We start from the raw sequence: 15,273 nt of genomic DNA on the forward strand, positions 1-15,273 counted from the left end.
GCATCGTTCCGCGAGCGGATCTTGCAGTTAGGATGGCGACATCTTCTGGTGAGTGATGACGATTCTTTTTCACCTAAGCTAACGGAATTCTTTTATAATAATATTACTTTCTTTTGTACCCAAGAAGGAGAACAAAAGTTTTCCCTTACTATTGATGGTACGTCTATGGAATTCAGTAAGCACTTGATAGCTTTGGTTTGAGTTGCCATTGCGACCTACATATGCGTGGGGATATATGACCGGATAACTCATACCTATATGAATATGCCTATTTCCATGAGTATTATGGGGAGGGTATTTAGGTATCATGGACCAAGACCAATATAACATGCCATACGAGTAGCCTATCACTGAATGTAGGCCACAACCATGTTGTTCATCATGATGAACATTCTAGGGAACGGCGGTTTATACGCCAATAATACCCATTTGGTGACGTTTTCCTTTGCTTTTAGGCGAGGGGCGTCGTAGGTATGACATTCCCCGAAGTTTTAGTTGCTACTCACGAGGCGAGCCCATACCTTGAGGCATAAGTACCTTCTTATGCCTGTCTTTGGTTACCGCCTTATCTTGGCGGCTTTGCCTACCCGATTACGTACATTACATGAGATTGGAAAAAGGGTCGAAATCATGAGACCTACCAATCGATAATCGCGGTGGTCGATCATTCGAAGCCATGACTTGGTGGCGGGATGTGCAACCACATTTGGTTGCTCCTTACACCCCATCGGACCAAATAACACACTAGAGGTTAGCATTAGTTGATGATACGGTACGGCGTGGCAAGTTGTTATGGCATGGCGGGGATGCGAAAAGAACCTCATATAGAAGAAGGAGGATGGACGAGTAAATGCTGGGGTGCAGGTAAGTTTTTAGTTAAGTTAGTGTGCGCTTATGTCCCAAGCAATTTAAGTCATTAACCCCATAATGGGTGGAACTCTTATAGTGTTTGCGTCGGTTTTATTTCCTATATTAGTATGTTCTAACGTGTTTTTGCGGATATTCGAATTTCCGCGTTTCCATGGTATTTTTCTACCTCTTTATTTAAATGCTTTGAGGACAAAGCATGCTTTTTTGTTTGGGGGGCATAGAAACTTCGTGTAATTAAGGCATCTGTTAGGATATAGATATGTATAATATGCACTTGTTTTCTAGTTAAAATTTCAAAATTCAAAAATATAAATAAAAAGTATGCTAGACACTTAGGAATATTGGTATTGTTTTCTTTCTCCATGCTTTTAACAATCTAGAAGTCTCAATGTAGCTGTTGCATCGAGAATAATTGTTAGAAACTTAGGTTAATATGTAGGTAATAATCTTTGCATCTATCTATAAATTTATTACATGAGTATCTATGATGTTAGCGATAAGTTTTCAAATCTAGGCTAGAGTACTTATTCTACAAATCCTGTGAGAATATAGCCTAAAGCCTTATATGAAGTGAAACATTTGAGAAATGACACAAAGGGAGAAGTAAAATCCGGATAGAGAAATCACACGCCCACTTGCTTGATCACTAAACCATATCCTAAGCGAGAATTTAGGCCGCTCTTTGGATCGATATAGCCAGAAATTCAAACCTATGAATTATTTTCCGCTAGTAAGCCACTGAGAGCCCCTTCTTTAGCCTTCCATAAACCACAATTCCTTTACCCGTTACAAAAAACAAAACAAAATAAAAAAAAAAAAAAATAAATCAACCTACCCAATCTAGAATAAGTCTGAGAATAGAATAGAATGAGTGAAGAAAGAAGAAGAGAAAACACCTCGTGTAAACAAAAGTTAGTTAATTGCTTCAGAAAATAAAGAAAAGAAGTTTCCATCAAAGAAAAAAAAAAAAATAAATAAAACTCCAAAAAAAAAATAGAATAAAAGGAGTCAAAAAGCCAAAGAAAAAAGAAAAAAAAAAAAAGGCTAAGGATGGAAACAAAGTGTAGAAGCAAAAAGTAAATAACAAGGTTTTCTCTAGTTACATAATATGAAGACTCTATTATCTCGGACTTGTCCTTTTTGAATATCCATTTCCTTCCTTCTTAAACCATCTCCCTAATCCCCGCAACACCTAATAAAGACCTCTAGCTCGATTAGGAATAGGTTAGTGTGATAGTAAGTGGCAGATGTGTTTTGATCGATCGAGCTTCCTTGTTGTCATTGAGATTGTAAGGTAAAGTGTGCCCACTTTAAATTGGAGTAAGTAAAACTTGAGTGGAAAAATCGAGAGGTTTTTGTCTTGACATTTATGTGAGGACCTACTTAAGGGCAGCTATTCGAAGTTCTCGAGAAACAAACACGCTAAACATTTCATAGTATTACTCATTGTTATATGTTTATTGTAGATGATTGATTATTATGCATATATTAACTTAGGGTTTTCTTGTTATTCTTATGTAATTGCTATAGAGATGTATAGATAGTTGAGCATGAAGGGAAAACAATAGTTTTATTTCTTAGTCGTTGTAGTATAGATGAAGTTTGTGAGTACCTTCTTTGGAAAACTCTCTCGAGGCTATAACTTCGTCCACTAGGGGAATTCCTAGTGGTTTAAGGCCTTGTTGCATATGGTCAATGCAATCGCACTCAGCGAAACGAGATTAGGTAGAACTCCATTTTTGGTCACTTATTCTAATTTCTCATATTTGCTTGAGGACAAGCAAAATGCTGTTTGGGGGTGGTTTGATAAGAGCCCAAAACTGTAGTTTTAACCCCTTAATAATCATACTGTTAGACCAATTATGTGAATAATAAGTAAGAGTTAATACTGATTACGTGTTTTTATGCATTTCAGGCTTCAAAGTCCATTATCTTGTAGAATGTGCCACTTTAGCGAGATAAAGGAGCAAAAGTCAGCGAGAACTTCGAATGCCATATCTTTGGACTCAGACCTCGGATTGAGGCCTACCTTATGTCAAAACGACCGGCTCGGAAAGAGCTTTGCAATGGTCCAAGCCTTGACCCAATCAGAGGAGCAGAAGTGGACGAAAAGTCTGTGGAAGCTAACTGCAGCTGAAGAGGCCTTTTGGATCGAAAAGACTGGGTTTTGGGCACGATTCTCTGCCCAACCCATGGCTCCAAGCCCATGCACGAATTTTAGATCTGGATGTATAAAACAAAAGCTTAGCTCTTTGTTAATGGTAGCTAGTTAGACCTAAATTAAGATATAGAATTATAGATCTAGTTTTATTAATTAAATTAAGTTTTAGTTCCATTTAAATTCTTGTTTTAGATTAAATCCTTGAATCATTGTTCTTGATAGATTAGATAAATAAAGTAGTATTTTTTTTATCAAGTTCGAATTTGTCATTTCCATTTTAGATCTAAATTCAATTCTTGTCATTGTTTTATTCCGGCCATTAAATTAGATTCATTATTGCTAAATTAAGTAATTCTCAATTTCTCACATTATGTTGAGTTTAGATTCAATGGTAAATGTTAGATTGATGACTCAAGGCTAAACCTCCATTAGAGGGGTTGATGAAGCCTTGATGAAAACTTAGTTGTTTAGTATAGAAACGTTGTAGCATCTATTCCACTCTAGAAGGTGGTGTGTTTAAGCCATGAGAATGGGTGGACGACCTCACATGCTAGTTAGTATCCGGTAGTAATGCCATGAACACTAGGGATTAGAACTCCAAATTCTCGCCGTAAGAACGTGAGAATTGAGATACAACATTCTACGCTAGGTTGTTAAGTTGGATTCGAGGTGGATTCAATTCCCCTCTAATCTCTTTATCTAGAGTCAACAATAGTATTTCCATAGCATTTGTAGTTAATTTCTAGTAATCATCTTAATTAAGTATCGTAGTATAATATTTCGTAAAGCTCTCATTGACTTAAGAGTGACTAGTTAGACTTAGAAAACAATCCATGCTAGGGAACTAGGAGTGGAACGAACTTCGTACTCCATTTAGTGCAATTCGCATTGAGAGTAGAAGCTTTGATAATTGAGACTCGTAAAAGTTTCAAGTTTAGTTTACTTACGTTTTGGATTCGTAGTTCATTTCGTAGGTAAACTATCCATTTTACAGTTATCAAATATAATGTTTCATCAAACATTTGTGTATAGTTTAGGCGGGAAATGTTTTGGGCGGGAATAGTTTGGCCAACACCACTGGGGGGAAAATAGTGTGTTTCCTTTATAAGTACAAACTGGGTTGCCTTTCTTGGTCCATCCCATTTCTCTTTCTCTTTTTTTTTCTCGTTCAAAATGGGTGGGGGTGAGGATTCTATCAAGAATAATACAAATGTTGGTTCATCATCAACCAACTATAGCAAATGTTTTGAGTGTGGGGAAACTGGGCACTGGAAGATCAACTGTCCATGGGCAACTACGCACTATCTGCTATGCTCAAGTACGAATATGAGGTATGGTGTAAGTACAAAGCCACATAGTCTGGGAATAAGGTTTCTCTCATGCAGGGCCGATCCATGCAAGGGTTTTAAATGGATAGATCTAGAAGGTGAAGGGACACATAAGGCTAAAGCGCCTGCTAGTGAAGCAAAGGTGACAAAGGAAAACCAGTTGCAAATCACCATTGATGGTCCTATTAAAATGAAAATAGAGGGCAGTGTTGATGATGTTAGCTTACTTGTAAAGAAACTATCCATTAGAGATTGATATTAATAGTTATCAGTGTTGATGACCATGTCATTGTTATAGTTACTGATATTAATAGTACAAGAAGATGTCCGTTCAAACCAAATTAATTACGAAACCAAAATTGCCAACCAAAACTATCCAAAATATTAACCCCAAAGTAAAGCCCCGAAGTAAACTATCCAATTTACCACTAACATATATGCAACTGCAAGTGCCAATTTCAAACAAACAAACCAAAGCTGTCACTATTGGTGATTGGTTAAAAGAAAGATCATATGTACTCTTCATATGCAAAATCTGGTGGAATCCCAGCTGAAAAATCAATCTACTCAGCATCATCACTGGCAACCGTGCAAGTTGCCTTATTGTGTCCAAGACCACCACAACGCGTACACCTTCTTCTTTGTCTTTTGGGACTCCCTCTCCTTTTAGCTTTTTCTTTTTCTGTGGTCTTCGGGCATCACCTCATCAACGGAATTGGGCCGGACGATGATGCCATCATAAACCCAAACCCATCGTTTCTTTTCCTCTTAATGGTGTCCAGTTCTCTCTATATGTATCCATCATCGTTTCTTTTGTGTACCAATGCAAGCAAAAGTCATATGCACATAGCTACGGTGATCGATTGCCTTCATAGCATGGCATGGCTACAAGGAAGACCAACTTGTTGAAAGAAACCGCATGTGCAAGTCCTCTCCAAAAGGTCATGGTGTCGGTATGGTCTAGTGATTGCACAGAGTAAAACGTGCTCACTTGCCTTTGTTGCCGCGTGAAACGTCTACCGAATATCTCGGCGAGATGAGCACTTCCTCGGCTGATTTGGTCGGTTTGTCTTCGGCTTTGACGCCATCATCACCGTAGTAGTCATAAAATGTTTCATTATGTTCAACTGATACCATTGACAAGAGATGTCACCGGCATAGCATAGCTCTCTCCGGAAGTATCATCTTGTTCCAGCTCTCTATGTGATTTGTGTAGCAAATGCCATACCTTCTCATTGGAGCAAAAGCACAACACCATGACTCTTTCGGAATCTTTACAATCTTTGCATAACCTTTGTTTGTCGACCTGATAAATTTGGCTCATAAGTCTTACAAATTCAATGCGTTCATAAGTTTTGACTCTCTTCACCTTCCCTTTTGTCTCTTGCTTAGTCATACAATTTGAAATGTGTGTGTTGTGCACAAAAGCAATGGACCACATTAGGAAGTATTTTAGGCGCGGCTTGAAGAATGCTTTGATGCCTATCGAGAGAAGAACAAAGTTTTGCTCGTCCAACAAACAAGGTCTCTTAACTTTTCGAAACCAATCCCGGTGGTCATTATTTTCCTTTGGGACTATGGCAAATGCAATTGGAAACATGGCTATCGCCATCAGGCGATAGCGATTAGTATGATTGAGTTATACCTACTGTCATGAAAGTGCCATCAATCATAATCAATGGACGAAGACATCTTTTGTAAGCTTTCGGACGGTGGCGCCCGTGAGCTCACAAACAAACATTCAAACTTGTGCTCGGGGGCCGATGGCGTTTGCAGCTTCGGTGAAACAATCTGAATCCACTCTTTTTAAGTTCTTTACAATAATTTGGCAACATTTGGTACGGTCGACTAAAGCTTCCCCTTATCTGCAAGCAAAAAGCGGAACAAACATAAGTTAGTTGTTGCTACTATTCGCGTTCATTAGTTGTTGATATAACCAAGGCAGTTACCTTTTGCATTGCAATTTCTTTTGCTTTCCAAGCAACTTTTTATCACGACACATTTATGCGGTGTCGTCCTTAACCTCCAACCGCAGAATTGTTTTGAACCATATCAATATTGTCCCTAAGTTCGATTTCACAACTTCAAAACCCATTTTGCATCGGCTTGTTTATTAGTTGCAATTGCTTTTTATCTTGTGAACATGTATGTGCTTCTCAAGGTTATAATAACCCATATATTAGAACCGGTTGGTCGGTTTTGCAAACAAATGAAATGTGCAACCGGAGACTTACACTTCATATAAATCCCTCGGAGAAGTGCTGCATACGACGATTAAAATCAAACATGTTTGCTATTGCATATGACTTCATGTCTTTTATAAGATCATCCCGAGTAGGATAGTGTTGTCTACTTTAGGAGGAACAAACTTCAGTTCACATGAGGAGGAGTTACATCCACTTTAGCTGGTGTTTACGGACTATGGGGAGAGCTTAAGAGGATCATATCCTTGATGTAAGTCTTCCGAATTGAGATCTTACGCGACCGAATAGCAGAACTGAAAGCATCAACCATTCCATTTGTTTTAATATCGGGTTCACTTTGGCCTTCCTCATCATTAACAAATCATATCGGGGTTCACTTTGGCCTTCCTCATCATTAACCGGTCATATAGGCGTGCCTCCCCAAAAAAAACTCTTGACTACGGTTAGGAGTAGACCATACATCAATCATCATCATCCAATAATTGAACTTCATCATCATCATCTTGATTACCACCATTTACTACTCTAACTTCATCATCATCACTCCATCCTTTACTTGTACTACTTCTTCTTCTTCAAAATTAACTTCATGTAGTATTTCAACTTCATCATCATCACCCTCATTATTGTCAATATTTTGATTCATGGAAATTCTATATTCCTCGGGACGTCCTCAGTATCACCATATGGATTTTGGGAATCAAAGTCATCATAATCGAGGTTGATCAGATCTGGTACACCATCTTGCTCATCACCATCATTGACCGTCCCCTCAGTATTATATCGAGAATTAGCTCCCCACTATCAGCAACTGGAACTATATGTTACCTTGCAAGGCTATAGAGTGTACCTTCCACAAACAGAGAAGCGGTGTGACCGTTTTCTTTTACATCTTGAAGGTTCAGGTGTAACTTCAGAGGAAACACCCTCTGGACAAATATCTATATTTCAATGAACACTCGAAGAAGTTCCACACCACTATCGGCGATAGGTAAGCTATCATCTATCAACATATCCCATTGATATCGAAGACTTACCTGCCATCACCTTTCGAGCGTTGACAAGCTGTGAGGTTGAATGTGTTCTTCAACGCCGTGAATCTCCACATCTTCCCATTGATGAGTCCCCACTCTCCCACCTCCGGGGTTGGTCAAGGGGACTTTTCTCGAAAACCAAAGATTCATAACTATCGGGGAAATAAAGCATGTACCCCCTCACTAATAATGACCTAACCAAATGGAACCGCATTACTTACCAATTGCTTCATCGACAAGTTTAAATTGGTTAATAGGATTCCCGACAAGCTAGCTCCATTTGTTTGAGAAAAGAGTATTTCACGGGAGAAACAATGCTTGGAGCGTCTTTCTTAAACAACTTAGTAGCAACTTCTTTCTTCTTAACATTAGGTTGTCCATTGCTTACCACTTCTACGTTGATAACCCAAACCATCATTGTTTTTTCTTGGAGACTTTCTTTTTGTTTCATAATCATGTTCAAATAATCTGTTTCTTCATCAATTCGACACGGGGACTTCTTCGTCAAGTATCTTATAGAAAAAGTAGATCTCTTTCTCGATAACACACCTTCCACGGTACTCATGAATCCTTCAAATGAAATACCCCCATCACAAACTCTCAATTTCACCTCGCCACCAACATACTTCATCCGGCCATACTTGTCCGCTTTCATCTCCCCATTGTAGTGAATAAGAACATCCAAAGGAGTACCTAACCAGTAAGTATAAAAAAAACAACCAAAAAGCGATGGTTACAAAGAAGTACCTAACCATAAACCATAAAAACTGAAAAGTAAATTCAAACATTTAAGCACAAACTAGTTAAACTAACACTTTTAGGACATTTATGACAAAATCTATCTTAAATGCCTTAATATTAAACCCAACATTAAATATAGAATCAACATGGAAACCACCAACATTCTACCACAACTATATAATCAACAAGCATTTATGCATGGAGACGTCATATTTGTCTTCAAAACCTCTTCCTTGAAAGATGAAATATCAAACAAACAAAACACTAAACTACGTGGAACAAAACCGTAGACCCAAGGCCCTAGATAGCTTAAAAAACAACAAACTATACCTTTATCATGTGAATGTGTCATGTTTTCCATGCCAAACCTTAAAAAATACAAAAAGCAGAGGGACAATGACGAGGAAGAAGAAGAAACAACTAAGAAAAAAACAGAAACTTTGAGCTTTTGTCCTTATTTTTTAGGTTGGCTCAAAATACGAGGTAAAAGTTGTAAAGGTACTGACAACCAAAATCACTGAGAGTTGCTGATAGTTTATTAGTCGGTTGTGCTTCTTCATTATAGCAAACACGGATACTACAACATGTTTTGATTAGCGTGTTTTCTTGATCAAGATCCAACGGTTGTCCATCATTTGAAGTCAAACTCATCGTACATATATGAGGAGTTATCTTGTAGATGGGTAAAGAGGGGAGAGAGAGTGTTACATGTCCACGTGGGCATTGTTTGAAAATAAGGAGAAGGGCAAAAGTGTCAAAAGTGAGGTTGAAAAGTCAAAATTGAAGAGTGGTTACTACTTGGGAACAGATTGACATTATGGGTTACTAATTGGGAAATTACCCATATAATTATCTAATAATCTAAGCAATTGACGACTAAACAAAGGCAAAAGTATACTATGCATAATCCCTACTTCGGAACTGGTTAAATTATGTACACATTTTTATTGCTTAAAACATTAGTTATTCCAGACAATTCTGATCAAGGATTATATTGTTAAGCAGTTAAACACCTTTAGAGGCTGGATTGGTTCGATATATGCAGGGTTTTGATTCAGAAACGGGTTCAAGCTTTGAATCCCTTCTATGGTAGAAGATAATAAATCAGCAATTCCAGATATGTTGTCTTGAGCTTGGACTGTTTGTCTGTATATGCTACCACCATTTGGGAATTCCCTTCACTGCATCCATATACAAGATGAATAGGGGTAACCTCTCCTTCAGAAATAGAATCTTATTCTCTAGTCCTCCACCCAGGGGTGGACCTAGCATTTCAACTCTTTCCGGACTAAACAACAATAACCAGAGTCTAAAAATAAAATAAAATAATAGACACATTCCAAAGAAACAAATGAAACGCCAGAATTCACAAGTAGCCAAATATATATACCAATTCATCAAAATATCTAATAAAGTTCGACTACAAATCTATTTAAAAGGCAAAACTACTTAAATGGTATTTTGCGTGTCTTGCGGGTGTCAAAATCATCTATTACCAAATCCAGATCAATATCATTAGCAAAATCTCTTTCAATGTAGATGACCATTGAATCTGCAAGAAACTCATCTTCCATCTTGTTTCGAAACTGTATTTTGATAAGTTTCATGACTGAGAACGCCCTTTTTGTAGTTGCTGTAGATATGGGGAGAGTAAGTATAAGACGAACCAATCTATCAATCAAGTGGTAGGACTTCGACTTTTCAGTTTCAACTAATCTTCTACACAGCTCAGACATCGTGGACATATTATGGAAAACCGAATTACGACAAACATCAATCTGCTAAGTAACTCTTGATCACTGAAATCTCGAAAGTAAAATCTCTCAGCAAGACTGCAAATATCATCAATCCTAAATGATCTGAAAGCATCTTTAGGAGTCAAAGCAAAGCTAAGAGTAAAAAGCTCTATTGTTTCCTTGGTGAATCTACTTTTCAACTCCATTAACTGAAAATCTATGGCACTATTATATATATCAACGCGATACCGATGCTCAAACGTTATGCAATCATGTTGCTGACAAGAACGACCTGTGCCCATCGTATAACGTGCATCCATATCAGGCATATCAATGTTATTCTTTTTGCAAAACAAGTCAACTTCACAAAAAAAAGTGCTCCAACCATCATCTGTCAGGTTTTGAAAGAGTACTTTTGTGGTAGAGACTAGATGCATAGCGTTAATAATGTCTTGAGATTGATCTTGCAGAGCTTTGCAAAGTATGTCCGTGATTCCCATAGTCTTATGTAGCAAATGTAACATAAAAACAAACTCAAACGATCTAAGTGCAATAAGAGCACCCTTAGCTTTCCCCCGGTTAGAATTAGTTGATCCGTTTTTTGTGTTGTTCTCAAGAACACGAGAAAGTGCACTAAATGAAACTATCAAACTCTTTACAGATCGAAAATGGGAGCTCCAATGAGTAGACCCAGCTCTCTGCAATGTCATAATATGATTCCCCCCTTCCTATCTCCAGTTCACCATAATCAATCAATTTTTGAATTTCTTCGACTTGAACAACTAGTAACTTAGCTTGGCGCTTAGGAGAAGCCTTAAAATAATTGACAATTGTGCCCAACTTCAAAAAAAGAACCAAATATCTGATACATCTTTAGCAGCTGCAACCAATGCTAATTGTAAACGATGAGCGAAACAATGCACGTAATATGCACTACAACACTCCATAAGAAATAAAGCTTGCAATCTATTCCAAGCACCCTGCATGTTGCTAGCACCATCATACCCTTGACCCCTCATATCATCAATAAAGAGATTGTTCCGAACAAGAATATCACATATTTCATTCTTGAGGGTTTGTGAACAAGTGTCATCAACGCATATAACGTCTAAAAACCGTTAACGTACAAAACCATCATAGTCGACAAATCTTAATACAAGAACCATTTGTTCTTTATTTGAAACATCTTGTTATTCATCAATAAGAATACAAAACTTAGCATCTCCAACTTCCTCACGAATCTTACCTCTCACATGATCACTAATAATATTCAAAAGCTCTTTTTGAATATTCGGAGAAGTATATGTGGCTTTTTCGAAAGCATTATCTAAAACACGATCAATATTAGGATCCAATTCAGCTAAGAACTCAATAAATTCAAGAAAGTTTCCACGATTACTTGACTTGATTGATTCATCATGTCCTCTAAGTGCACAAGCTTGTAATACAAGCCATTGAAGAGTCCGTAAAATAGTTTTCAACATAAACCTATTCTTCACTACCTCCTGTTTGTATTGGGCATTTAAAAAATTACCAATGTACTGAGATGAATTAACTAGATCCTCACAAGCAGCTACAACAAACATATGAGCGGAACAATGGCCTCCAACATGTTGCAAAAATGCACATTTAACTCCACAATGACTCTCTTCCAACTTCGAAATCTATTAACAACAAAATTAGAATGTCTAGAACTAAAGACAAAGCAAGGAAAACAGAAAACACTAACTTTTTCTTCAGAATATTCTAGCCAAGGAAAATCGTCAAACCAATGACTATTAAAATACCGGTTTAGTTTTCCATCAATGGTGGGCGGATATTCGTCGAGTCTAGAATGAAATGGCCCCAATGTGACATAAGCTTGTCGGATCTCGTCACGCTGATTAATAGGATATTCACTTATTTGACGGCGTAACCCCGGGTCATGTACCAAAGAACTAGTAACACCGGTTTGACTAGATTCAATCCCTTGAGAGTTGGGACAAACTTGTTAAATAGGTTCAATCCCTTGAGAGTTGGGACGAACTTGTTCAATGGGTTCAACTTTTTGGAACTTTGAACGGCCTTGATCATCATTTTCAATAGTACTAGCAACATTGGATGTGTCGGGCGTTTCTTTTAGTTTAAAAAAAGAATCTATTTTTCGCACTCCCTTCAACATTGAACGTCTAAAAAAAAATCACACATTTATCTATAACTGTTTAATGAGAAACCTAAATGAGAACTACATGGTTTCAATACACTTGCACAAAAAGATCCTACCCAGTACCCATGGGAGAGGCATAAATGGTTTTGCAATTCATGAAATATCTTATTCACCCAATTCTAATTCAAACAACCATAACAAGATTATACTATAATCAGACCAACTCATGCAGCTGAAATCTATCAAAAACAACAATTAAACCAATGTAACAAATGAGCAATAAATCTAATTACCTGCCAATGAGCCAATCTCGACAGCAAAATCACCACGAATAGTTCCAGGAGCAGACTCAGAAAGGTTAGTTGCTCGTTGCTCCAATAATCTTTCGACCAGTAAGATAACTGTAAGAGTAACAACAACATTCAAAATTCCAACGATATATATTGTAATAATAATAATAATAAGCGGAACATACCTTCGAAGTTTGAACAAGTTAATGTGTAAAAGCTTGAGCCTTATAATCAATATCTGAGAATCATAGATCTGAATAGCAAAATAGAAGAATCAAGATTTAAGAGACTGAAGAAAGAGAGAGAGCGGGGGTTCGTATTTTGTAGTCGTAGAGTCGGTAGAAAGAAAGAATTACATTTGTTTTCTTTTTGTTCTTTGGGCTAATGGGCTTTTAAGTTTAGAGGCGATCAGCAATACTGTAGAGAAAGAGGTGTTTTTTTCTCTTTCACGTGTAAGGCGCTCCCCGCCCTCACTTTTGCCTTGACAAGGGCGCGCCCCGCTCTCATACCTTGGTTGACCTCCAAGTGATTGAGCGCGCCCCGCCCTTTCTTTTGCCTGGTATCCAGCGCGCCCGCGACCTACCGTATTGCAGCAAGGATTCGACTGTTTCGAATTTTTTTTTCTTAAACAGTATAACTATAGGTTTTTTCTATAGAAACCTAACTTAACCAAAACCAAGAAAGAGAGAGATTATAAGTGAGCAATTCTTTGTGAGTTGAGTGTTCATTCTGAGTGAGTGAATTGAGAGACTTGTAATCTGTTACTCCGGACATCTAGTAAAGCTTGGAACTCACAGTGTGAACGTAGGCGAATTGCTGAACCATGATATATCTCGTCTTGTGGTTTGTTCTTCCTTTACATTAATTGTTTTACTTTAAATACTTGTTTATTTGATATTAAGAAGTGTTGGGATTACTTTGGAGGGTGTTGAAGTTTTGTCTAGTGAGAATGATCGATCTTTGTGTAGGATTGATCTATTTGTTGTGGGTAACGTTGTTTCTATATTATACTATTCACAACAATTGGTATCAGAGCGTAGGTATACGACCTAGGATTTTGAGTTTTGGTAGTGAACTATAGTGCTCAAAATTTGTGTAGACAAGGTGTTCGATAAAATTCTGAAGTGATATTATTTTGTAGGTTATTGTGTGTAACTTGAAAAATAGCTCCCAAGATGTCAAATGCTAAGTTTGAAGTAGAAAAGTTTAATGGGAAGAATAACTTTGGGATTTGGAGAGTCCAAGTCTGGGACATCCTCATCCAACAAGATTTGCATAAGGCCTTAAAGGGGAAACAAGCAAAGGCGGCGAGTATGAGTGATGATGATTAGGAAGAGTTCGATCTATCAGGCTTGTTCATCAATCCGGTTATGTCTTGCTAATGAGGTTATGTATAGTGTGATGGGAGAAGATATTGTTACCGGTATTTGGCTAAAGCTAGAATCTATGTATATGACCAAGAGGATGACGAACAAAATGTACCTTAAGAAGCGTCTTTATCGGTACATGATGGTGGATGGTTCAACGATGCAAGAGCACATTAGTGAGTTCTGTCGACCCCTAGTGGATTATTTAAATGTTGGTATGCAGATGGATGATGAGGATCAAGCGGTATATTTAATATTCTCTTTGTCTGTAAGCTATGAGCATCTAATGACCACATTTATGAACAGAGAAGATGTTGATCTTGACGAAGTTCAAAGTGTGTTACTTTCTTATGACTTGATGAAAAAGACAAGAGTTGAGAATAACATTGATGCAGGTCAGGGGCTAGTGGCAAGAGGAAGGTCGCATGAAAAGGCTTCTACAAGCAATGAGAAGTCTAGGTCCAAGTAAAAGAAGCCTTTGACACATTTGAAGTGCTACAATTGCGATGAAAAGGGACCTTATGCAAGTAATTGTCCTCACCCGAAGAAAAAGAACAAGAGAGATGGTAAGAAGAAAGGTAAGGCAAAAATTAAGGCAAGTTATTAGGCTTCAGGCTCTGAAGGGGACGAGTTGAGTCTCTGTGTGTCCACACAAGACTATATGGTCGAAAGATGGATTCTTGATTTCGGATGTTCCTACCATATGTGTCCGAATAGAAAGTGGTTTACTTCTTATGAGAGCATTGATGGTGGTTCTATTTTGATGGGTAATGACGTTGTTTGTAAGATGGTAGGAATTGGAACTATACGGATCAAGATGCATGATGGTGTAATGAGGACTTTAACTGATGTGAGGCATGTTCCTGAGCTAAAGAAAAACCTTATTTCTCTTGATACCTTGGATTCCAAAGGCTACAAGTTTGTGGGCGAAGGTGGAGTCTTAAAGATTGTCAGTGACTCTTTAACTGTTATGAAGGGTCAAAGACATGGAACCTTGTATACTTTGATGGGTAGTATAGTGATAGGCGATATAGCAATGGTTGCATATAGTGATGATTCTGAATGCACTAAGATGTGGCATATGCGACTATGGCATATGAGTGAAAAAGGTTTGTCTGAGTTGTGTAAGCGAGGGTTCTTAAAGGACTTGAAGAAGCCAAGTATGGGGTTCTGTGAGCATTGCATCTATGGGAAGCAGTGCAGAGTCAAGTTCAAGTCAAGCAAGCACACGACAACAGACATCCTTGACTATGTGCATACGGATATTTGGGGACCCTCCAGAGTGGCTTCAAAGGGAGGTAACCGTTATTATGTCTCATTCATTGATGATCATACCCGTTATGTGTGGGTGTATATGATGAAAACGAAAGATGAAGTGTTTGAGACATTTAAGAAG

At 37.9% G+C, this 15,273-nt stretch overlaps 1 protein-coding gene across 1 annotated transcript; it reads right to left on the minus strand.

Annotated features, from left to right (window-relative positions):
- Positions 1-10,049: 10,049 nt before the first annotated feature.
- LOC147497364 (uncharacterized) lies at positions 10,050-10,784 on the minus strand. Its single transcript, XM_086562857.1, has one exon. It carries the CDS (start codon positions 10,782-10,784, stop codon positions 10,050-10,052), a length of 735 nt encoding a protein of 244 aa, XP_086418983.1.
- Between the last annotated feature and the right edge of the window lie 4,489 nt (positions 10,785-15,273).

Source organism: Coptis chinensis, chromosome 5 (genome assembly GCF_015680905.1).
Source record: "Coptis chinensis isolate HL-2020 chromosome 5, ASM1568090v1, whole genome shotgun sequence".
Classification (NCBI taxonomy): domain Eukaryota; kingdom Viridiplantae; phylum Streptophyta; class Magnoliopsida; order Ranunculales; family Ranunculaceae; genus Coptis; species Coptis chinensis.

Excerpts from the sequence above, each read along its gene's own strand:
- LOC147497364 (XM_086562857.1), bottom strand. The coding sequence starts at position 10,784 with ATGACATTGCAGAGAGCTGGGTCTACTCATTGGAGCTCCCATTTTCGA.